Source organism: Otolemur garnettii, unplaced genomic scaffold (assembly GCF_000181295.1).
Source record: "Otolemur garnettii isolate 467f Iridium unplaced genomic scaffold, OtoGar3 scaffold00026, whole genome shotgun sequence".
In the NCBI taxonomy this organism is placed as follows: Eukaryota; Metazoa; Chordata; class Mammalia; order Primates; family Galagidae; genus Otolemur; species Otolemur garnettii.
The window spans coordinates 5,371,515-5,395,053 of NW_003852421.1; the positions used below are offsets into that span (position 1 = coordinate 5,371,515).

General features: G+C 35.0%; 1 protein-coding gene across 2 annotated transcripts; it reads right to left on the reverse strand.

Moving 5' to 3' along the window:
- Positions 1 to 720: 720 nt before the first annotated feature.
- SLC35B3 (solute carrier family 35 member B3) lies at positions 721 to 22,917 on the reverse strand. 2 transcript variants are annotated; one of them, XM_023512344.1, is made up of 10 exons: positions 22,839 to 22,917; positions 17,456 to 17,746; positions 15,065 to 15,186; positions 11,939 to 12,093; positions 10,504 to 10,611; positions 7,374 to 7,471; positions 5,277 to 5,369; positions 4,762 to 4,873; positions 2,687 to 2,756; positions 721 to 1,318 (listed from the first exon to the last, which is right to left on the reverse strand). In XM_023512344.1, the coding sequence occupies exons 1-10, from the start codon at positions 22,905 to 22,907 to the stop codon at positions 1,168 to 1,170; spliced, it is 1,269 nt and encodes a 422-aa protein (XP_023368112.1). In that variant the 5' UTR covers positions 22,908 to 22,917; the 3' UTR covers positions 721 to 1,167. The 2 variants fall into 2 exon arrangements, with proteins under 2 accessions (XP_023368112.1, XP_012659668.1); XM_012804214.2 differs by having other exon boundaries at positions 22,762 to 22,917.
- Positions 22,918 to 23,539: the final 622 nt, after the last annotated feature.

Here is a 23,539-nt window from a genome sequence, read left to right on the forward strand (position 1 = left end):
CAAATTAAAATCCCTTCCATCTTAAGATATGGAAACTTTAAAATGATTACCACTTGGGCTGGGCCTGGTAGCTCATGTCTATAATCCTAGTGATGTGGGAGGCTGAGATCACACAAGGCCAGGAATTCAAGACTAGCCTAGGCAACACAGCATGATCATGTGTGTAAAAAAGTAAAAAAAAATAGCTGGGTATGGTAGGGACTCCTGTAGTTTTAGTTACTCAGGAGGCTGAGGCAGGAGGATCACTTGAGCCCAGGAATTTGAGGTTGTAGTAGTTATGATCAAACCACTGTACTCCAGCCTGGTTGACAAAGCAGGACCCTGCCTCTTAACAAATGAAAAAAAGATTACTAGTTGGAAAAAAGAAACAACTGGGCAAACGAAAACTAGTTAGAATTCCTTATGTTGGGACCTTTCCATTATCATGGGCCATGATGTACACACAGAGGTAACACATTTTTCGTTTAGAGACAGAGTTTCACTTTGTCACCCTCAGTAGAGTGCCGTTGCGTCACAGCTCACAGCAACCTCCAGCTCTTGCACTTAGGTGATTCTCTTGCCTCAGCCTCCGTAGCTGGGACTACAAGCACCTGCCACAATGCCTGGCTATTTTCTGTTGCAGTTTGGCCGGGGCTGGTTTGAACCCGCCACCCTTGGTAAACAGGGCAGGCGCCCTACTCACTGAGCCACAGGCACTGCCCATAACACATTCTTTTAAAAAAAAATCACAGAGTAGTTTTATATAATGAATCGTATTCTCTCCAGATTTTAATTCATCAGTTTACTCTTATAACAGAGAATCACTTTAAATAACACCACCAAAATGGAATGAAGACAAAACAATCTGCTATTACATATCAACTTCTTTGATATGTCATAATGATATCCAATTAGTCTTGCAACATGGTTCATTTCCAGTGATCCAAACCGGGGGAATCGCAGTCCTTCATAAGGACATTTAACTGTAAGGTGCTAGAGGCAGCTCTCGCGCTTGCTTCACAAGTCAAACAGTATAACGAGTGTTCAGAAGAAAAGGCTGACACCACAAAACCACTTCATATGTAATCCATCCAGAAATGGACAGTAGTGCCTCCAGATCCTTTGGTAAAGTTAATTAATTTATAATTGTTTCCTTAAAATTCTATTTTAAACAGGAGGAATCATTCCCTATACAGTTTGTGCCAACGTCCTTGACTTTCTTGCTTCCACTGATCTGTTTATCAGATCATACAGTGATGGTAGTCTTATTTTATCCATATTTTTACTGTACACATTGAGAAATATACCAAGAACAACTAACAAACCAGACCATACGTACCTAAGAGAAAGAAAGAAGGAAAAAAGAATATTAAAATTAGAAAGGTAATTTATTGTTAGCCATAGAACTTGGTGATCAGTCCATAATAATTCTTTAATAAAATAAAATTTTGTTTTCAGAGGCCTATCATAGCATAAAAATAGCATTCTTAGAACAGATTAGATAGAATTCTGTATCTTTCAGCTGGGTATGCTGGCTAATGCCTGTAATCCTACTGTTCTGGGAGACAGAGGTAGATCACTTGAGATCAGAAGTTTAAGACCAGGGGGAGCAAGAGAGAGACCATGTCTCTACTAAACATAGAAAAAATGAGCCAGGTGTGGTGGCATATGCTTGTAGTCTCAGCTACTTGGAGGCAGAGGCAGGAGGATCATTTGAGCCCACAAGTTTGAGGTTGCAGTGAGCCATCATGACGCCATGGAGATAATAGCATATTCAAAGTAAAACTCTTACCAAAAGTCTTAACATTTAAAGCATTAGATATGTAAATCTACCAAGGGAATTAAACTGAACAATTCAACCAGTTTTCACAACTAGAACATAAAGAGGTAAAAAGGGACATAAAAAGGGACACATCGTTGACAAATTAGGGGAATCATCATAATTACTATCATGTATATTTAACATATACAGAAAGAAAAACTGATTTATAGACAAATTTAGTGTCTAATTTAGCGACAAAAAGTCACTGTTCCATTACTGTAGAATTTACAGCATTGTAAGGAAACAGACTAATTTGTGGACTTACATATTGAGTTTTAGGTTTTTAACTTCACAATTATGGTCCGACATAAGGTTAAATGATACTAACTTCAAACACACAGTAGACAGTACAAGTAACACAAAGTTTCACACAAAGCACAAACTACGAAGTTTTTAGGACATTACTTACAGAACACTTCTCTACTTCAAATCCTTTATGGAAACAGGCAGCAGATAAACTGGTAAGTTTTAAAAGCATGTATTGCAAATATATAATTTATATATGTGTGCCAGGGCAAGGGAAAAAAATCCTTTTATCTCAACAGTGTACACATCACTCACATTCATTCATATTGAAAACAGGGTCACATTTGCATTGGGCTGGGGTTAGGCAATTGAAGTATACAAAATGGTAAATTCAAACTAATAAATCATAAACACTTCCAAAATATTACAAGATACATTAATAGGTAAGAGGTCAACATGAAAAGGATTCTTTATAAAGAATAACAGGAAGAAAACCTACACATTAACTTATATAAAAATTAGTACACCTACGTAAACAAAAAGAAAAAATAGAAAAGTAGAAAAGAAATGGGAGCTGTGAGGAAGTATTAAACACGGTATCTAAGAGTTGATAAACTTATCTAATTAGAAAATACTTACTGAAATGTGAATGGTTTAGCAAAGAATATAAATGAAAGTACTATGGTCATTGCTTTTCTTCCTGTTGTCACTGTAAAGGCAAAAAGTTGGATTTAGAATATGCCTACTACCTCAGCAACACTTGGGAAATCATGTATTCGATAATATTTACAGAGCTGACTATATGTAGTATGCCAGAACCTATGTGAGGTACTAAGGAACAATGAAAATTGAAAACCAAACAAAAAGTCACTATTCCTATTACTACAGAGTTTACAGTCTTATAGGGAAACAGACATTAAATAAATAAAACAGTAAATGTTAAAGTACAATTGCAGTGAGTACTCAATAGAGGCTGTGGTACAACAGAGCCATAGTGAGTCTTAGACTTAGTTTGACAGAAAAGAAAAAGACTTTACTAAGGAAGAAATGAGTAGACAGGAGTTATTCTTTTTTTTTTTTTTTTTTTTTGCAATTTTTGGTTGGGGCCAGGTTTGAACCCACCACCTCCGGTATATGGGGCCAGTGCCCTACTCCTTTGAGCCACAGGTGCCACCCAGGAGTTATTCTTTAATGATATCTAGACCAGATGTGGTGGCTCACACCTATAATCGAAGCACTTTGGGAGACCGAGGTGGGAAGATTGCTTGAGGTCAGAAGTTTAAGACCAACCTGAGCAAGAGAGAGACTATCTCTACAAAAAAAATTTTAATACTAGCCCGGAATAGTTGTGCACACCTGTGGTCCCAGCTACCTGGGAAGCTGAGGCAGAAGGATTGCTCAAGCCTAGGACTTGGGTTGCAGTGAGTGATGACGATGACACTGCACTCTAGTCTGAGCGACAGAGCAGGACCCTGTCTCTCACACACATAAAAGGTAACTTAAAGGATATACTAGTATCTCAATAGTGGTCATCTCTGGATAAGACTATGAGCAGTTTTTATGATCCTCTTTATTTGTATTAACTTTTCCCTGGCTTCAAAGTATTACACCTTGAAGTCTGCTGTTAAGTCTGAAAGCTTCCTCCCTGTCACAGGCAGACATGGGAGCTCCAAATAAAGCCCCATGGCAGCCGCACCTCTCACACTGCACCGTGGGCTGCTGTCTTCCACTAGGCTGTGCTTCACTAGTTCCTCGCCTTATTCAAACTTACATTCCTACACCCTACAGTGCCCAGCACTTCATATTCCATGCCTGAATGAATACAGAAGAAAGAAACTTCTGAAAACGTGTCAAAGCCAAATCCCCAACACCTGTTTTCCCTTCTACAGTGAAAGGACCCCTAGTTTTTGCTGGGTATATGTATGTTCCTATCTCTGCTATAGCTAGGTGTGGTCACACGACTAAGATGTGGCCAGTGAAAGGTGACCGGAACTGCTGGTATGTGACTTTTAGGAAGTTTCCCTAAAGAGAAGGGTGTGTCTTTTATCTTCTCTTACTCCGTCTATCCTGCAGATAGAGATGGCATAGCAGGCAGAAGGAATTGCCAGAGAACCAATACAACTTTCATTCCTCTATATTCCCAACAGAAGTCCTGCATACAGCAGGTGCATAATCATTGTTAGTGAAAAGAGAAACTAATCTGGTTGTTGTCCTAGAAAATATACAAATGCAAGGCTTCTAAAGCTTTATTTAAAGTGTATCTACCATATTTTAAAAATAACAAAACTAGAATCTTCCGGCATAGGTTGAAACTACATAAAGGCGGTATTTTCTTCAAAGGTCTTTATCCCATTCAACTTTTACAGCAAGTTCTTTTAAGGTGTTTAAAGGTTACTATTTAAATAAATATATACAGCTGATTTTAAAGTTAAACCTTCAAAATAAGAATTTAAGATTAAACATCATTTTCTTTAGAAATTTAAAGAAATACCATAAGCCAAAGAATACACTGCTGAATAAGACAATTTTTTTTTTTTTTTGCATTTTTTGGCCAGGGCCAGGTTTGAACCCACCACCTCTGGTATATGGGGCCAGTGCCCCACTCTTTTGAGCCACAGGCGCCGCCCTTAAGACAATTTTTTTTTAAATGAGAAGATGCATCAGAGAAAATGTAAATGCTTATTTCATAATCTAAGCAAGTAAACCACTCCTACCTGTTACAGCAAGAAGTGCACCAAAAATCTTAATCAATGCCAGTACAAAAGAGATTCCAAAATAGCCAGTGAGTGAAAAAAGGAAAGCATAACCATACGTCCGAATTGGATTCTGAAACAAATTAAAAAACCTGTTAGAAAAATGCAAAACAAACCCTAAGGTATTACAAATAAAATAAAACTACACATTTAATCAACTTTTGGGCAGTAACAAGCCAGTTGGCAATGCAGTCAAGCAGGATTCTTATTTAGTTTTGATTTAATGGAAAAATAACGATGAATTAAAAAAGCTCAACTCATACATTATGAACAACTTAAAAAATTAACTTACAGGGTACAGCAAGGATAAAATCAATTTAAATACCAATCATTTCATTTCTGTAATATTTTCTAATTTGCATGTATTATATTAAAGGAGTTATCAAATTATAGCCACACATTCCTTTTTGAAGTAGAGGAACACAGAGAAAACCAATGGAAGATGTTTATTTCAGAACAGTGTGATCAGTGTTTACCTTTGAACAAAATGTTACTGCAGGGCCTAATCCACTAGTGCATGTCAATCCCAACAAAATGTATACAAAACCGATTGAATATGAATATAAAACCTGGAGCAGATAAAAATAAAGTGGGAAAAAGTACCATCAAACCAAAAGTGGAAGGAAGTTCAACATGGCTCAATTAATCTATTCAATTAAGTTTATAGAACAAAACATTTTAAAAATAACATCTTTTTAATATGGCCTAACTTTCCAGATGTTTGAGCCCAACGGCTTCTAAGTTTACACATTCTTTTATGTACAAAATAACACAGCCATACTGATCCTTTCATAGATGCTAACATACTTGTTCATTTCTTGCCTGGCTTAATTATTGAATTCAAACTATATTTTAATGTTAGAGTTCTAAAAAATATATGCTAACAAAACAAAACAAAAAGTTTTAAAGCTACTTATAAAACATGGAAAAATCCAAACACTAAGTTAGCAGAAGACATTAAAATATAATGACAATAAGCAGTATATGGCATAACTACTGTTTAATTCCCTATTTTCCAACCCACCTTTTCATCCCAGTTTATAATACTCCTCACAAACAGAATCAGCAGCAGAAAAAATAAATACCTGCTATGTGTCAAGTTTTGTGCTAATGATCTACACAGATTATTCCATTTACTTCTCACAACTAACCTATTTTAATCATCATAATCCAATTTCCAGATGAAGAAACTAAAGCTCAGAGATATTAATTTTCACCCTGAATGAGAGCTAGTTACTAGCCAGGGTATGAACTGAGACTATCTTATTCCAGAGGCTACCATCGAAATTACTGCATCATATTAACTTTCTAACCACCTACTCTTCCTTAAATCTCCAAGGCCATCCTTACCTTATCTAGAATGAGTAGTGATGATGATCAAGAAAATTCTTGACCAAGATTTAATTTCCTGGGTTACTACGGGCCACTTAAGTTGCCCCACTCTGTGCTGAGAAAATGACAGGAAAGAACAGTCCTATATATCCTTAATGTAATATGCTCTATCTGTCCAGCAAGGTGGTAGGTTACAAAATTAATGTAAACACACACAGAATCTCCCTATATAAAAATAAAAACCAGTTAGAAGACATATTGAAAGAAAAGACATTTATAGTAATAGCAAAAACATGAGACATGTAACACTAATAGGAATTGTGCTGGATTTACATGAAGAAACCTTTAAACTCTAATGATTGGATATTTAAATAAAAACCACTCAAATAAAAGGAAAGTCACACCTTATTCTTGGACTGAAAGAATCAAGAACACAGATGCCATTCTCCCTAAATTAATTTATAATTCAATGCCATACCAATCACAATACCAATGGGATTTCTAGTTTATTTAGGGATATGAACACTCAAGAATAACTATTGGTAGTAATACTCTGAAAAAGAAAAGGAATAATGGCAGCTAGTCCTAAGAGATGACAAATGTATGCTTCAGCTGTTGTCGTTATACACACTGGTACAGGAATAAACCCAAAAGAACACAATTCTGAGCCCTACATGAAGATGTGGTATCAGAAAGAAGGTATTTAAAATAAGCTGGAAAAGTAGATTATTCAATAAATGGTCCTGGGACAAATGAAAAGGCAAAAGAAAAGAAAAGTTAAAAAAAATTTTAAATTGGATGAAGGATTGAATAGTAAAGGAAATCTTAAATCCAGTAGGCCATGAAGATAAACCTTTTTAAATCTGAGTTGGGAAAGCCCTTTTCAACCATGTTACACTGCTGGAAATCATGAAGGAAAAAATGAATTGGACTATAAGAAAATTCTACGTGGAAAATAACACCAACACAAAGAAGGGAGAAAAATGAGGTTGCAAAGGATTTGTTTTAATATGCAAAAACCCAAAAATTTATCAAATATTTAATAAGCTGCTGAGCGGTGGTAGTGCTGGGTTTACTGTTAACCTTCCTCGGATGTCTGAATGTTATTACTTTTATAAAAGTGATGATAAACTAGTTTAAGAATACAGTGCATGTCTTTGATACTGTAACTATTTCCTAAAATTAGTATATCACGATTTTTAGTCTATCTGAGGCAAAGAAAAAGCACTCGAGTTATTTACCATTTCAGAATTAGAAGCATTGTGCAGTTTCATAGCTTTCTCTTGAACATTTCCAATGACAGCATCTGCACATAGTGCCAGCGAAATAAGCATCACACCTTCAAGAAGGTATAAAAAAAACTCCTTATTTTAACATATGAGCTGGAATCAAGTCTTATCAGAAATTTAATCGGGCTAAAAAACAAAAGCAGATCTTCAATCACATTTGCTCAGCAATAATACTTTTTACCAGCAACCAGCTATAACTAGTACATAGGTGATGATATTAAAATAAACACAAGTAACACTAATAAACTGAGGTAATGGTGTCATCATTATTGTATTTCAATAGCACATCGCACAAGAGCTCTACTTTCACATCGGACTATACGAAAGAAGGAAGTACTGTGTTAAACAAGTATAGAAGAAACTCCTAGAACATCTACTGGGATTGGTGGTTCGTCAGTTAATTTAAAAAAAGAGATGAAGAGGAAAATCATAAAAAACCCTTATTTTTACCAAAATGTCTAATGTAAAGGACATAAACATATATGCAGCTGCCCAAGTCTTTTCTTTGAATATAAATCCTGACTAGAATTCTGCCACTTTCTTTTTGTATAAACCACATTCATAATGTACATTCTCCATCATTTCCAAGTTGTTTTCAAGTGCAGCCAAAGCTTAGAAACTTCTGAAACAACTGGAAGTTCAGAATCATTTCATGTATTTCTGAGTTTCCCCAATTTTGCACTGGTTTTACCCATATCTAATAGTGATGGGCTTGTCAATCAAATTGTTTCAATTAACTCAGTTTTCATAGAAACAATTGTCTAGGATGCATGGTCAGTGGTCACGTACTTTACGGAAACAATACAGAGCAGTTTTAGTTATGTATGTGAATCTGATGGGCTTCATAGAATTATTTTTCTTTCCTTTTTTAATGTATAAATAATCATACATAGCAGAAAAGAATGTGTACACACACGTATTCACCTTAGTCAATGAAGATTCACATTTTGTACTTATTCTTCAATTTGATTCTTTACCATCTAACTTTAATACTATTGCCTAACCATATATTTTTATTGACCAAACTTAATTCTGAATGCTTCTTTTATTTGTTTGAAATAGTGAATCTATTAAAAAGAAGACACGCTATTTTGGAAGATTCTGAAAAGAATGTCCTAACTCTTAAAAGGCTATGCGAAGCTATTCCAAAAATGTTCTGAACAGTACCAACAACACGAACACACCTAAACTGAATCCTACAGGGAATGTTTTGAAGGAGATACTTATTTAACAAGTAAATTCTGATATACATACTTTATACATTCAAAGTTTTATTTAAGTCTATCTTAACAATTTTTAATAGTCTCACTTCCTTTAATTATTAATATATTCCAAAAGATTCAGGTAGGGATGAGGACCCATCAATTATTCTTTTTTTTTTTTTTTTCTTTATTGCCCTTGGTAGAGGGCTGTGGAGTCACAGCTCACAGCAACCTCCAACTCCTGGGCTTAGGCGATTCTCCTGCCTCAGCCTCCCAAGTAGCTGGGACTACAGGCATCCACCACAAACGCCCGGCTATTTTTTGTTGCAGTTTGGCTGGGGCTGGGTTTGAACCCGCCACCCTCAGTATATGGGGCCTATGGGACTGGTTCCTACTCACTGAGCCACAGGCACCACCCACCATCAATTATTCTTAATGATGAAGTGTGGTTGGGTTCTAATTCTCTCCAATAATAGGTCCATGGAACTCAATGAAGGTTAGCACTTACGTTAGAGTGAGATGCTACAGGACCACTGGTGCCCCACCTCTTTCCAGACTGTCACTTTCACCACTCCCATTGCCATAATGTATATAGTTTTGCATCCATTATTTCATCATCCTGTCCTATCCTCCCACTACCTTTGAGTGAGGCAAGTTATTGTTAACTTTGTTTTATGGGTAAAGCACAGAGGGGTGTGGCAATCTACCTACAGTTATATTTTTCAATAATTCAAATAGAATTTGAAGCTATGTCTTACTACAAAATTGTGTCTTTTTTAAAACTGCCTTTTCATAGGCCGAAGAGTCAATTCTTTTAGTTTTCAAATACCATGAAAACTCTAGACCTTGTTAGAAACATCTGCAACTTTAGCTTTCTCTGAAAGCAAGCAGTGAGTCCTGGCACTCAAGCTGAAAGACCAGAGTCAATAGGTCCTACTAGAATCTTGTGGTTGTTAAGGGGCTGCTCCCAGAGGCAGAACTACAGTCAAATCCATTATTTCAGTCTAGTTCATCAGGTTATTAAGAAAGATTAAGAAGTGGTTAGAAGTTTTGATTTGCAGAAAGAATAATGAAGCTGATCTGAAGAATTTTTTCATTATGTAATAGTTTTTTTATTCCTCACAAATAATTATACCCTGGTACTTGCTGCTCTTATTATTTTTGCTAAATAGACACTTCAAATCCTATTTTTGTCAGGTTAGAAGATGACTCTATATTAGTTTTGTTAGCAAAATTGACAATACTATATACATGATAAACACTAGAAGCAGCCCAAAACAATTTCTCTGAAAGGTCTTTAGAATAAAGTAGGATTCTAATATTGCTTATTCTTCTTACATCTTGAAATTCTGTAATGACAATTGTTTTTTTAAAAAAACCTAAATTTACAAAATTTCACATAACACACTATGAAGAAAGCTTATTTATGAAGGAAACTTTAAAGTACGTTAAGGTAATGTCCATATTTATATTACCCAGTAGAATATTAAACAACATTATATTTAGCTAAAACAATAACAAGTAAATATACAAGCGTCAAAGTTTCTTTTTTAAATGAAAAAACCAATTAACTAAAACCAATTCTATGATAATCATAGAATATAATAATCATAACCAATACTATGATTCCCCTATAATTTGTGTGTACATTTCCAATCAGCTTATCAAAAATTTTGCCCTGGCAAATAGCCTCCTATCATGTCAAAATGCAAGAATACTAAAAAAAAAAATTGTTACATCTCACAAGTTGTAATACTTTTACTTATACGGAAAGTTATATATAAGAATCATAGATGTCACACTATCATTTAAAATACTTATAACATGTTGGAATGTCTTAAAATGTCTATAAAATTTAGGAATATAAATAAATTGCTTACCTGTCAGGTTGAAATTTGGTGCCACGGTACTGTCAGCTAGGGTAAACCATATAAGGCCAAGGCTCATGCATACTGCAGCAGACACATCTACAATATTATAACGCTTTCCTATGTAAAATAAACATAAGTCCACCTCATTATGCAAACACCCACCTGGCAGAGTGTTAGATCTCTATGCATGTAACCAAGTAGATCAAGGATATGCTTTTTATATTCAATGCCGAAAATACATAAGGACTTAGGTCAAGGTCAGAGACAGGCACAAAAGGGCTTCTGAATATTAATTACCAATGGGCACCAACAGGGCCTTATAAATTAGAAGCGAGATTCTGCTTTATCTGTTATGACAGTAAGAATGCAATACATGTTCTGGCAAAACCTAAAATAATAATGTATATCCTTAAATATTTAAAAAATTTTGTGGGAATTATTGCCACTTTTACATTATATATAAGGACCCAGATTTTCTTGCAGTTTGTAAGTTTACAAAGTGACCAGAGTATTGATGCTGACCATATAAACGTTCAAGTTTGCAAGTATTATAAGATAATACCCAGGCATGTGGGAATTAACTTATTTTAATCTCTTTATTTAGAAATGTAACTTTTTATAGGGATTATAAGGTAATATTACACATGCCTAATTACTCAGGATATTAAGGGTGATCTTTATAAGAGATTGAGGTCAGTTACTTTGCCCTATGTGAACAGTTATCCTGAAATGACACTTTCGTTTTAAAAGGCTTATTTTAAGATGGCATCTAATGCATAAAATGAAATCAGGCTGTATTAGAACTTGAGTGATACAGAAACACTTGGTTACTAAAGCGTAACTACTCCACTTGACAGTTAATATGAACGACAACACAAACTTGTTCCACTGCTTGCTGAGATCATGGTCTTCTCTTTTACTCTTACTTCCACATTGCTTATAACTTAGTAGGGCTAAGTGGGCTTAGTAGGGCTAAACCATAAGTCAGCAGGGCCAGTAAAAATGCAATTCTGCTCAGATTAAGTTTTACTCCAATATGAGAACTGCCCATCCCCATTGCACAATGGAGGCAGAGTATGGAGGCCAGAAGAGTAGAAGAATCAAAAAATTGAAACAAATAAACTTCTAGTATTTTCCAGTTAGGCTTTCAACATGTAAATATAATGTTGCTGAAAATATAGTAGAATCCAAAATAAAAGAAAAAGAAAATGATAAAACAAAATACTATTTTTCTTTCTCCAAGTCCACATTATTGATTTTAGATACTAAGGTGTATCAGAGAGGTTCAGTGTTTTTATAATACCTTATTTTTACGTCAGAATTCTTAAAATATCAAGAATGCCCATTAAAAATATTAATAGAATCTTAAAGTTTTCCCCTATTGCTAGAGGTTGTAACATAACCTATTAATTTCAAATAGTATGAAAATACTTCATTACTATACCTTGAATAAAAACTCCTCCTAGCATAACAGGAATCAATTTGCAGCACTTGAAGATTACTTGGGTAGGATAATTCAGGTAGCCCAAGGACGTGTTTGATAACCCCATAGTGCCCACAGTTAGAAAAGCTATTATCATGTAGGTTTTTCCTGGTATTCTGTAAAAGACAATTTTTAAAACCTTCATTTTGAGACCCAATTCATACTATTGTATGGTGTGTAAATGTGTAATTACTTTTCTAATTTTTGGTTAATAGTTGCTGAAATATCCAAAAAAAAATCACAAAAGTTGTAATACTATTTACTTGCATAAAAAAATAAAAATAACAATATAGCTTTATTTAATCCATCATAAACAAGGACTCTCAACTATGTGAAAAAGTAGTATGTTAAGAGAGTTAAGTTCTTAATGAAGATAAAAATGTTGATAAAAGGTTTTTAAGAGCAGGTCTAGCTACAAATAAAAACTACATTGGATAAATTTTGAGAAAGTTTATTTTAAAAAATATTGTCCTCTACAATGGTAAAAGGCACTTTAATTTCTTAATTTTGAACTTCTGAATTATTGCTCTGTTTCTTAATGTTTTCAACTAGCATTAGGAAAAATATATCGATCCATTCTGCTAGAATAACTTGAATAGATGTCTCTAAAACAAGGTCATGTGATTTAAAATTCTAGACCTGACTTTTATTAAAAAATTTTATGAATAATTTCTCGGATTTCTATAAAATGTTACAGCAATCAACTTTAAGATGAGGTATCTCAATCTCCTTGTGATTTTAAATCTTTTAATTTGGCTCTATCTAGATTTCCTAAAGAAGATTAATCTGGCATCTTCGGAATTCCGAGCCATTACTGTGAGCATTTGCTCACTTTGACTCGATATTAATGGTCTAAAATAATAATCTTGTATATTGATGTGACAAACACAAGGCGACACTATTCACATAATCTGAGGTGTGCTGCACACTTAGATGTAATTTCCACTTTGCACTTAGTGTTCATGTTTAAATCAAGGTAAGAAAATTCCTCATCTTTTATATAGTCAGGTATCATGTAAAATGATTAACTGGAAAAACTCAGTTAAAATGCATTACTTACATTTGCATTTCAATTTTGAGGCCTTTTCTACTTAGCTACAAATACAGTAGTCAAAAATTAAAAACTGTGTGGGAATAACTTGGTGTGCCTGCATGCATCAGTATACATGACATGTGTTCATGCTTTCTCAGGGTCTGACTAAACCTTCTGGGACAGTGTCAGTAAAGAAGGACAACAACTTTTCTCCAGGTAATGACACAAGTCCCAGCAGTCAAATCCTCAAAGATAAACTGCAATCAATGGCCAGAAAATAAAAATTCAAGTCAGAAAAATCCTAAGAAATATTTAGAAAAGCAGCATCGGACAGACAGACAGAAAACCAGCATGAAACTCAGGGAACCTAAATTCAAAAAGCTCCAACTCTGAGAGCAATTTGTAATATGATCTCATACAAACCTAATTCTAACTCCAAATTCTATTCTCTTTCCAGTATATTGGTATTCATATAAAAGGAGAATTGAAAAAATATATATCAAAACAAAGAGATTCACTAATTAAAGACCTAAAGATCAGTAGTACCATTTTAATAAGTTCAGAAATGGAAATATAAGCAGAGATATATTAAGAAATAAATGATTGGACATGATTTCATTGTAACATACCTTTGAAGACTTAAACTCAATTTCTGGAAAAAGTTTTGATTCATAATTACATTTATTATAAGTCCATAAATTTTTCTCCCAAATTATTTCACTTAACATGTAAATCAAATAAATTATTTTATTTTTAAATATGTTATGGTCATGAGGTTTGAGAGTTGGATTAAGGCCCCTCCCGGATAGCACACTATCTGTACAACTGATACAGAGGTGCTCCTTTTTGAGATTTAGTAGAACATGCATTATCTTTGTATCATTTTTGACTTAACAAAGACATTATTAGTGTCTTTTAGCAGCAATCATAGGCCCACAGTCTGCAATAAGTAATGAATTATCAGGCTTCCTTATATATTGGTCTTGACAGATATATTTAATAACTTTCTATTTATTCTATCACCTATGGCTATACTTTGCAGAGTTCCGGAACATTAAAATAAAGATGATATTCCCAGATTCAAATATTTTTATTATAACTGTTACAATAATTCAATAATTAATAATTTACTGGCAATAAAGAGAGGCTGGGAGGCAAAATTAGACTCCTGAAGAAACCCTTGTGTTAACAGTTTTAAATATTTAAAATTGTACAGGTACTTTGATAGACACTTTAAACACTTTTTTTTGTTGTTTAAGAAAGCAACCTCAACTTCTGGACATCACAGGACAATGTTAGTTGGAATATATTCCTCAAAACAAAACATTAACTTCACATTTTAAGAACCACTATAAAAACAGATACAGGTTGAACATATAAAAATAATTGAGACCGTGTCTTATAAAAATAATTGAGACCGTAAGTGTTCTGAGTTTTGAATTTTTTTCAAATTTTAGAATATCTGCATATATATAATGAGCTCTCATGGGGATGGGACACACTTCCAAACATTAAATGTATTTTTTACACTCTAACCCTAACCTCACACACATAGTCCAAAAGTAATTTCATACGATATTTTAAATAATTTTGTGTATGAAACAAAGTTTGTGTTTAATACTTATGTGCAGAATTTTCTACTCAAAAAGTTTTGGATTTTGGATTTTTAGATTATAAATGTTCAACCTGTACTGATATGTCATTTCAACACCCTGATGTTAGAAGCACTGTAAATCTTTCAGCAACAATACCTATTTCAGTGAGATTTATAAAAACACGTATGTATATCTGAATATTTTCATGTTTTTAGATAAACCTTTCTATAAGTTAAGACTAAGTTATAATTTTTTTATTTTGTAACATTACATTTAAAGAGAGACTTTGCTTTACTCAATAATAAGTTGGTTATATTGCTAAATATTTATAATTAGTAGATGCTTTGTTAACAAAACATAAATTTCATGCATATTCAGTACTCCAAAAAAATAAATAAAAAGATTCAACCAATGTTAGTGAACTTAATTATCAAAAAGTTAAACAAACTAACCACATACCTTCTCCTTTTGTCCTGAATCAGTTGAAGTTCTATTAGGCCAAATATGGAGTACAAAGCAAATTGTACCAAGGTAAGGTACCAGCCATAGGACTTAAAACCCTCCACTGAAAATATTAATTCCTGTTGAAAGGCACATCAATACTGTTAAGTTCAAAGGGATAGATCAATTTCCTCACAATAAATTCTCCTCCAATAAATAAGCCTCACCCATAACCAAAACAACAAAAAAAAAATCAAATAACAAAGAAGGCTTCTAATAGTTAAATTAGAAAAGTTAGAAACCCTTTCCAAGGAACTGACACTAAATACCCAGGTATGAGAATTAACAGAAAAATAAATGATTATAAGCCAACACCACCCCCCCATTACTTATTTTTAAAGGTCCAAATTAGAAGAGTTGCCCAAACAATGAAAAAGGTATGTGATTCAAGAATGTATTTATTATATTAAAAGCATATTTCATTATCAATCTATTATCTCAGGCTGGTTTTTCTATAGGAACATAGCCAGTTCCTATTAATAATGTTATTATTTATTTATTTTTTTTAGAGACAGAGTCTCACTTTGTCACTCTTGGTAGAGTATTGTGGCATCACAGCTCACAGCAACCTCCAGCTCTTGGGCTTAGGCGATTCTCTTGCCTCAGCCTCCCAAGAATCTGGGACTACAGGCACCTGCCACAATGCCTGGCTATTTTTTGTTGCCATTTGGCCGGGCGGGTTCAAACCCGCCACCCTCGGTAAATGGGGTCGGTGCCCCACTCACTGAGCCATAGGCACTGCCATTAATAATGTTATTTTTTAAGATTCTTATGCTATAGATGATACAAACTTTCTGCTTAAAGAAGGAATAATTTGCCTAAACATACTATAAAGTAATATTTACATCAATTATTAATAAGCCATTCTTGAGTCATTAAGAGGTATTCTAATAATGTTATCTGGCATAATTTTAATTGAATAAATCAAACAGAATAAATGATGCATGTGTACATATGAAAAACACTTCAATACCAAACTCCAACCATTTTCTTTGAATTATTTTGCCACGTAATTATATGCAACAGTAGCAATGTCAGTATTTACAAAGAGAAACTGGCAAAGTTATAAACAAAATTAGCAGTTATATATGTAATTCAAAAAACACATATATCAGTTTAAATGAAAATATCCAATTATTAAATATGCATAGAAAAAATGTATTACATAAAATGCGTATGATAAATTTCTAATTCATCTTCCTTTGCAATGGCTAACCTTGCTTCCAAACTATTTGGTAATAGTGTTAAAAATAAAAATCCTTTCTCAACACAAAATTCTAATCTCCATTTTTAATTGTGCTTCATTGTGTTATCCCAAGTTGTATATCACCTTCTGATGTGAAACAATTACTACTGTTATGATTTTAATTCTTATTTTTGTTTTTATACTATTATATTAATATTCTTTATAGAATTACTCCAAGTGAATTAAAAACTAAAGTCACAATTCTACCTTCTTTATTTACATTTACCTTTTAATTTTATCTTTATAACATAATGGAAAAGAGTAAAATTTTTAAGAGCACCCTTGCTAGTACTTAAAAATATTGAAAATATTATCTGTATTTTAGGAAAATGTATCGTGTTCCTTTTCTTGGATTACCAAGGTTTTCTTATGCTATGCATGCATAAAAAAGTGAAGTTAGTAATGGTTAAAAATATTCACTAATTATATAGCCACTAATAAAATCAGTCCCCAAATATTCTGTTTTCACATGCCTGGAATCTCACTCATCCAGCCCATGTCTTTGAAGGTTAAGAATTTGCTGCTGGCCAAATATATACAACTATCCTTAGGTAAAATGCAAATAGGAGACAAACTGTTATATTGGTAAAAATATTTTGTGCAAGCAAAAACAACAGAAAAATGAGATTCTGGTAAAGTTAGAAGAGAAAACCAGTAAGAATGAGAACATAATAGGTGGGTGGAACTAAAACAAAGTCTTGAATATTGTCAGATTAAAGAGATATCCTTGGAAAATCATAAAATATCCTGACAATTTTTTGTAAAAATGACCTTCTAACATTGAGCTCCAAGAATCAAGGGTAAACTGTACTATCATTTAATGTTATTAGAAAATTATGCTCTAAAATACCAAGCAACACCTGACTCATTCTCTTAAAAACACATGAACAACAAAATAACAACTCACACATGGCTACAATTATTACCCACATTTTGTTAATACTGAAAAATTATATTCATAATTTAAATTTTTCAAGATAGTCTCTACATTCTTCTTCCCCACTTAAACAAAATATTTATAAATCAAGTGAAAACATCTTAGACAAAACTACCAGTAACATTGCCCTTATTGACTTCAATGGCTAATAAATAACTATGTTTACCTGTAAGTATCCATAAATTAGGTAAAATATAAAAACTCCAGCAACGCATATGAAAAATTGAGTAAGTTTGTTAAATTTGCTAAGATTTATGCCAAGTACGATAATGTCATCAATGGACTTGATATGTGGTGACATTGTCTGGGATTTAGAGGGCACAGTGATAGAAATGTATTTTCTGGAGTTGTTGAACTTGAGATCCATTGTTACTGTGCTGCATTCAGTGCTTCCAAAGTTATCTGTGTAGGTTTCTTCTGTTATGTTCAGTCTTTCTTTAGCCTGCTCCGAGAAGTCCTAGAGAAGTAAATAAATAAAGGAAAACGTTTAGGAGAGATCATAGAGTACTATGCTCCCAATAACATTCCAAACCATACTTCAAAATTATCAAATATGTCTGATTTTCTCTGGATGGCAATACATTAATTCCTGTATTCCAGCTTCAAACAACCAAAACCAATATGCCTACTTTTCTGGCAATTTGTCTGCACCTGATAGAGATCAAAATATCACTAATTTGAATATATACCACACTTATTTCCATAGCAACAAACCAAAAGCTTCTAGTATTTTTATCAAGAATGAAGCATGTCTTCTGTTTTTATGTATAGCAAATATATAATTTTTAAAGTCCACTATCTTATGCATAATATTCTCCAAATTAGGGTCAATCCTATAGATGAATAAAGAATAAATGGTGCTCTTTTAAATACTCTGACAACTGTAATATATAGAAGAGAGTTCCAGTAATATACTGTAAAATACATAAAGTAAAAATACTAAGTTACTTAAAAAGCTAGATTTAGCAGATACTACTGAAAGGACAGTAAGTTCTAGCAAAAGCATCTTTTAGGTTAAAAGAAAACTGGAAAACGGGTCATTTGTCATCAATCTATAGAAAAATAATTACATAGGCACCTACAGATGACTATCAATTTCTCTTTGGATTTACGGAAACTAAAAAAATGAATTTCATGTAAAGGTGGAGGAAAAGACTGACAAATTGTAACAATTAAGAACAAACCCATGGAAAAAAGTTCCAGTGGGAACAAAAACTGACTCTGAGGGCTGAACAGAGAGAATGATTTTGACAGTGAGCTCTTTTGGAAATCTTTTTAAAAGAAACTGTTATATAATGGTTTAAAATGGCAAGAATTAGAGTATCCTCTTCATGATCACTTCCAGTTTGCTGATTTACAGAAATTAATCAGGGCCTCTCTAGTAACTCAAACAAGGGAGCCAAGACTGAATACAACTTAACAACTAAAAATACACAGGCATCAAGGCACTGTTTTATAGGGCATCTTCCATATTCTAAACAGAAAATGTATGGATTAATATAAGTTTTCTTGTTTCTTTTCTTTTACTTCTTTCTTCTTTGTTTTACTTTAATCTTCCTTCCCACAAGATTGATTAAGTTTCAATCATTGTCAACTGTTAAGACTTTTTAGGTCATCTTGTAGGATATCCTTGAGATGAGACTCCTTTATAAATTGTGCTTTAAATTACCTCCCTTAAACATATAGTTGAACCTCTGCTTGAACCTGTGACAAAAATCTTAGCAATTTACTCTTTTCTGTAAGTGTAGGCATGGATATGGAGCACCATTTAAATAAAACTGGCCCTATATGGGTTTCTATACTTCTTCTCAGTCCTTTAAACAAAAAAATAAAGCCTTAAGCCACCTATGTTTCATTCCCGAAATATACCACGAACAAACATCCTTGCCTTCTCCTTGTCACGTTCTTTCAGTCTGATATTTTCTTTCTTGGGTCAAGTTGTGAAGTTAGCTTTAAGATTGCCTTCTTTGTTATATTCTCTCCAATTTCCACAGTTGAGTGAAGTGAGAACTTGAAAGGTAAAACCCAAATCTTATTTGTCTCTACATCTTTGGTATCTGGCATATACTCTGTATGCAATCCTCAGACAAACCAAATAAACTCCTCCCTCCCCTGGATGCCCTCAAACTTCAGCATGCAATCGCTCACCGTTTGCTTGGATTTGATTTCTTAAAAAAACGACCAAAGTATTGGAAAATACGGACAAAACTGAAAATCATATAGAGGACAGAGATTGGTATAAAAGTACAAATAATGATTACATATTTAAGTACACACACAGAATAAAATTTTTAGAAAAACTCTTTTCTGCTTTTGGTATTCAGAAATTTCTTGGGCTGGGAGCGGTGGCTCATGCCTGTAATCCTAACACTCTAGGAGGCTGCGGTGGTTGGATTGCCTGAGCTCATAGGTTCGAGACCACCCTGAGCAAAAGTGAGACTCAATATAGCTGAGCATTGTGGTGGGCGCCTGTATCCCAGGTACTTGGGAGGCTGAGGCAAGAGAATCACTTGAGCCCAAGAGTCTGAGGTTGGTATAACACCATCACACTCTACTGAGGGCAACAAAGTGAGACTCTGTCTCTAAAAAAAAGAAGAAGAAATATGCCTGTAAATTAGCAAAATCCCAAGCATACTGTAATGACTCAATACAATTACAGCCAATATTACACGAAAAGTAGTATAGCATGGCATTTTCCCTACACTTTGGAATTTTGACAGATATGATTTCAAAATCTGGCTTTGTTACTTATCAGCTGAGAAATCTTGGGCAAATCGTTTAACCTTCTGTATTTAAGTTTTCGATATCTACAGAGGGAGAATAAAAGGTGCCTATCACAGGACTGTATGGAATAAATGTGAAAGTACCCAGTATACAGTATGACAGTCCATGTTAGCTATCATCATTCAACTTTTTAGAAATATTGCTAGGTTAGTATGGTATAGTGAAGCTGCTTCACGCCTATGGGGTGCAGTTGGAAATTACAGAACTGGATTTCTGACCCATACTTCTTCTCTGAGATCTAGATTTCTATATCCAAGTGCTTCTTTGACATCCCATAAGCTCCACTGGCACCTCATATTAAAAATGTTCAAAACTGAGCTCATTAGACTCCCCTCAGAACAATTCTATTCTTTCTTCCTATATTCCCAATCTCACTTAATGGCACCTGCCTAGAATAAAACACAAACTAAAAACCTGGGAGTTATCTTAAGATTCTTTCCTTTTCCACATAGTCTATATTTTTTCAAGATCCTGTTAACTCTACATCCATAAATATACCTAAAATCTGTTTCTGACCCTCAAACAGTCGTTTTCTCTTGCCTAGATTACTAGATTAGCCTCTTTATACGCTTCTTCCCTTGGTGATCCATCTTTCACAAAACTTAACTTGAATTCTGACCACGCTTCACCCTTGATTAAGGGTCTGTAAGCTGAAAACTAGTTGATGTCCTGGACTCTCATAGCATATTGCACATATTTTTTAAAATACCTAAGTTATAATGGCATAACTTCTTTGTTTTCATGTCTACTTCTCTTACAAGCATTTTAATTCTTTACGGCAAGAGATGATGTCCTCTTCATATGTTCTAGCACATAACAAAAATGTTAAGGGATTAAATGAAGAACTTTACTCCACTTTAGTAAACACTATTTAATAAATACTATTTTGTTCCTTTCCAACACTTGGTCATTTCTAACACATCTCTTGGCAACTTTATGAGCTGCAAATAACAGGCGACATATGGAGTTAAAACCCCTCTAGCATTGCCCGTTCTACATGTGTGTGCCAAAATACTGACCTCTTTACGGAAATTTCCTACAAAGCACTGGAAATCAAGAAAATAAATCCATTTCCTTCACTGACTATGAAACCTGCTGTAAAAGCCTTGTGTTTAGAATGCTCTTTTATTAATAAGAACATCACTGGTTAGAAAGTGTGACCAATGAAGGCCTCTGATACCCAGCAACTGACCCCTAATGTTTGCTATACCCCTTCCATTTCAAATATGACTGATATTAATTACCATCAAAAGAACCTGATATTAATTACCATCAAAGCCCTACGGAGGAGGGGAGAAAAAAATGAAGCATGAGATTAAAATTAGTTTTTGAATTAAATGATCAATATTTTGTTTTGCTTTAGTTCACAACCCTTGAAACTAAAATATTAAAAAAATAAAGTCACAGGTGTGAATCACTGCCTAAGACCTCTTTCTAACATCACAGATAGTTAACTTTAATTCTTTGCAGGTACAAAAAAGTTGCTAAAATGGAATAAAAAGGTAGCATTTCAAATGCATAGTGAAAATTTAAAAAGTATAAATAACTAGTGATAATGTTGACTTACAATGACCTACTGAAGTCAAAATTATTTCAGTTTATTTCTTAATCTAGTTTTTTCCAACCTTAAGGACAAAATTCCTTACCATAAAGGGCAAAATATATCATTAGGGCTCGAGTAACCTGGAAAAAAGGCGATTCAATCTACAGCTGGCCACAAGCACTATTACAAATAAAAGAATCTTGCATGCCATTACACCTTCACTAACTGTACTACGGAATTAATCATTTCGATAAGATCATAAAACAGAGAAAACAAATTGTCTCATTTCTTGTACGCACATTACACAAAGCTGGAGAAACTGTGTGCTAATTTTTGAAGGCAACTTTTTTTCTCCCAAGGGAGAAAGCTAAACTTAGAATTTATGTACTAAGTAATTATGTACAAATAACACTATTTAGATTATTTTCAAATGCTGCTCTGCCTGTATATCTCTTTTCCACGTTCTAAACTAGGTCACTTAGAAAAACATTTAATGAAAAAGCAATTCTGGACGTCTGATATCCCACTGTATAAGAAATTGATATTCCCAAAACTTTAACATTCTGTCAACACGTCTAATCATTCCATCTTCTACTTTAAATATTCGCTTAAAAAAATGGGAGAGAAAATTCAGCTGCAAAGGCACTTGCAGAACTTCTAAAGTTTAAGTCATAAACTTAATAATCTGTAAAAAAAAAAAAAAATCACTTCCCACTGCAAGTTAAATGGAAATTAAAGTATCCTGTCCCTACAATAGAACTCAGAACCCGGAAGGAGTTCTTAACTGCAAATGCAGTCTTGGACAAACCAAGTGAATGACAGTTCTCCAGAAGCCCCTACAACAGCCTACCAGACCCTTTGCGGTGACCTCACCCCTGTAAGCCTACACTCCCTGGGGGAGTTGTCGCCAGCCCCAGGGAGGCGAGGGGCATATGTTCCTCCCTGGGAACTGTGCCAGCGGTATCTGTTCTTTAAAAAAGGAAGTCACCCGCTCCTCCTATCCCGGCCTCATCTGCTCCTCGAATACTTGTTCTGGATAAGGCAGACGCGCGGTGTCAGGGTTTTTTGGGGGAGAGGGAGTCTTGGGGGGTCCCAAACACTGGAAGGGCCCGGGATGCATGCCCACCCCAGAGCCGATATGTCACCTGGAAGGGTGACCCTAGCCCGGGTGGCGCCTCAGCCAGACGGAGCGTCTCCCCCTCCCCAGGTCCGTCGCCATCACCTCCTCTTCCTCCTCTCTCACGCCTGTACTTTCCACCGCAGCTGCCGCCTCCTGGGAAGGTGCTCCCATCACCAGCGACCGCACGCCACTTCCGCCTATGTGTCCCTGCGCGCGTGCGCAGGCGCGCAGCCTCGGTCTCCGGCCTGGGGACGCCGTCCGCCCGCGCGCTGTTACCGCTCGCGCATGCTCCGTTCGCTCCGAGGCGCGGGACCCGCGCAGCCTAGGTGGCCCCAGCGGTGCCAAGGCGGCGCTTAAACTCTGCTAGGAGAAAAGGAAGTGGCGGCTGTAAGCGCCATTCTGGACGAGAATGTCGTCCTCAGGCCCGTGCTCCGTGTATTTCTGGCCTCTGAGCCTCTTCGGTCACCGGAGTTGCAGCTGCCGGATAGCCTTGACCCTGTGGGTGTCCAGCAGAGAGGCGGCTTCCACGCCGATGGCGCTCGGCCGAGATTTGAGAATGCAGCCAAGCGGAGAATGTTGAAACCAGATTTAAAAATCCTTGGCTTCCCTCTTCCCCCCGACTTGATCTAAATGAGATAAGCCAGAGACAGTACCTTTCAACGTTTCCATGTTGCCTGCTTGATTCGTACCTGCTTTAACAGTGAAGGTGGGCTGAAGAAACGCTTTAGGTTGGTGCTTCTCACCTTGTGATTAAGTCTGTAGCTGCAGCATCCGTGATCCTTGCAAGATCACAAAAATGTTGC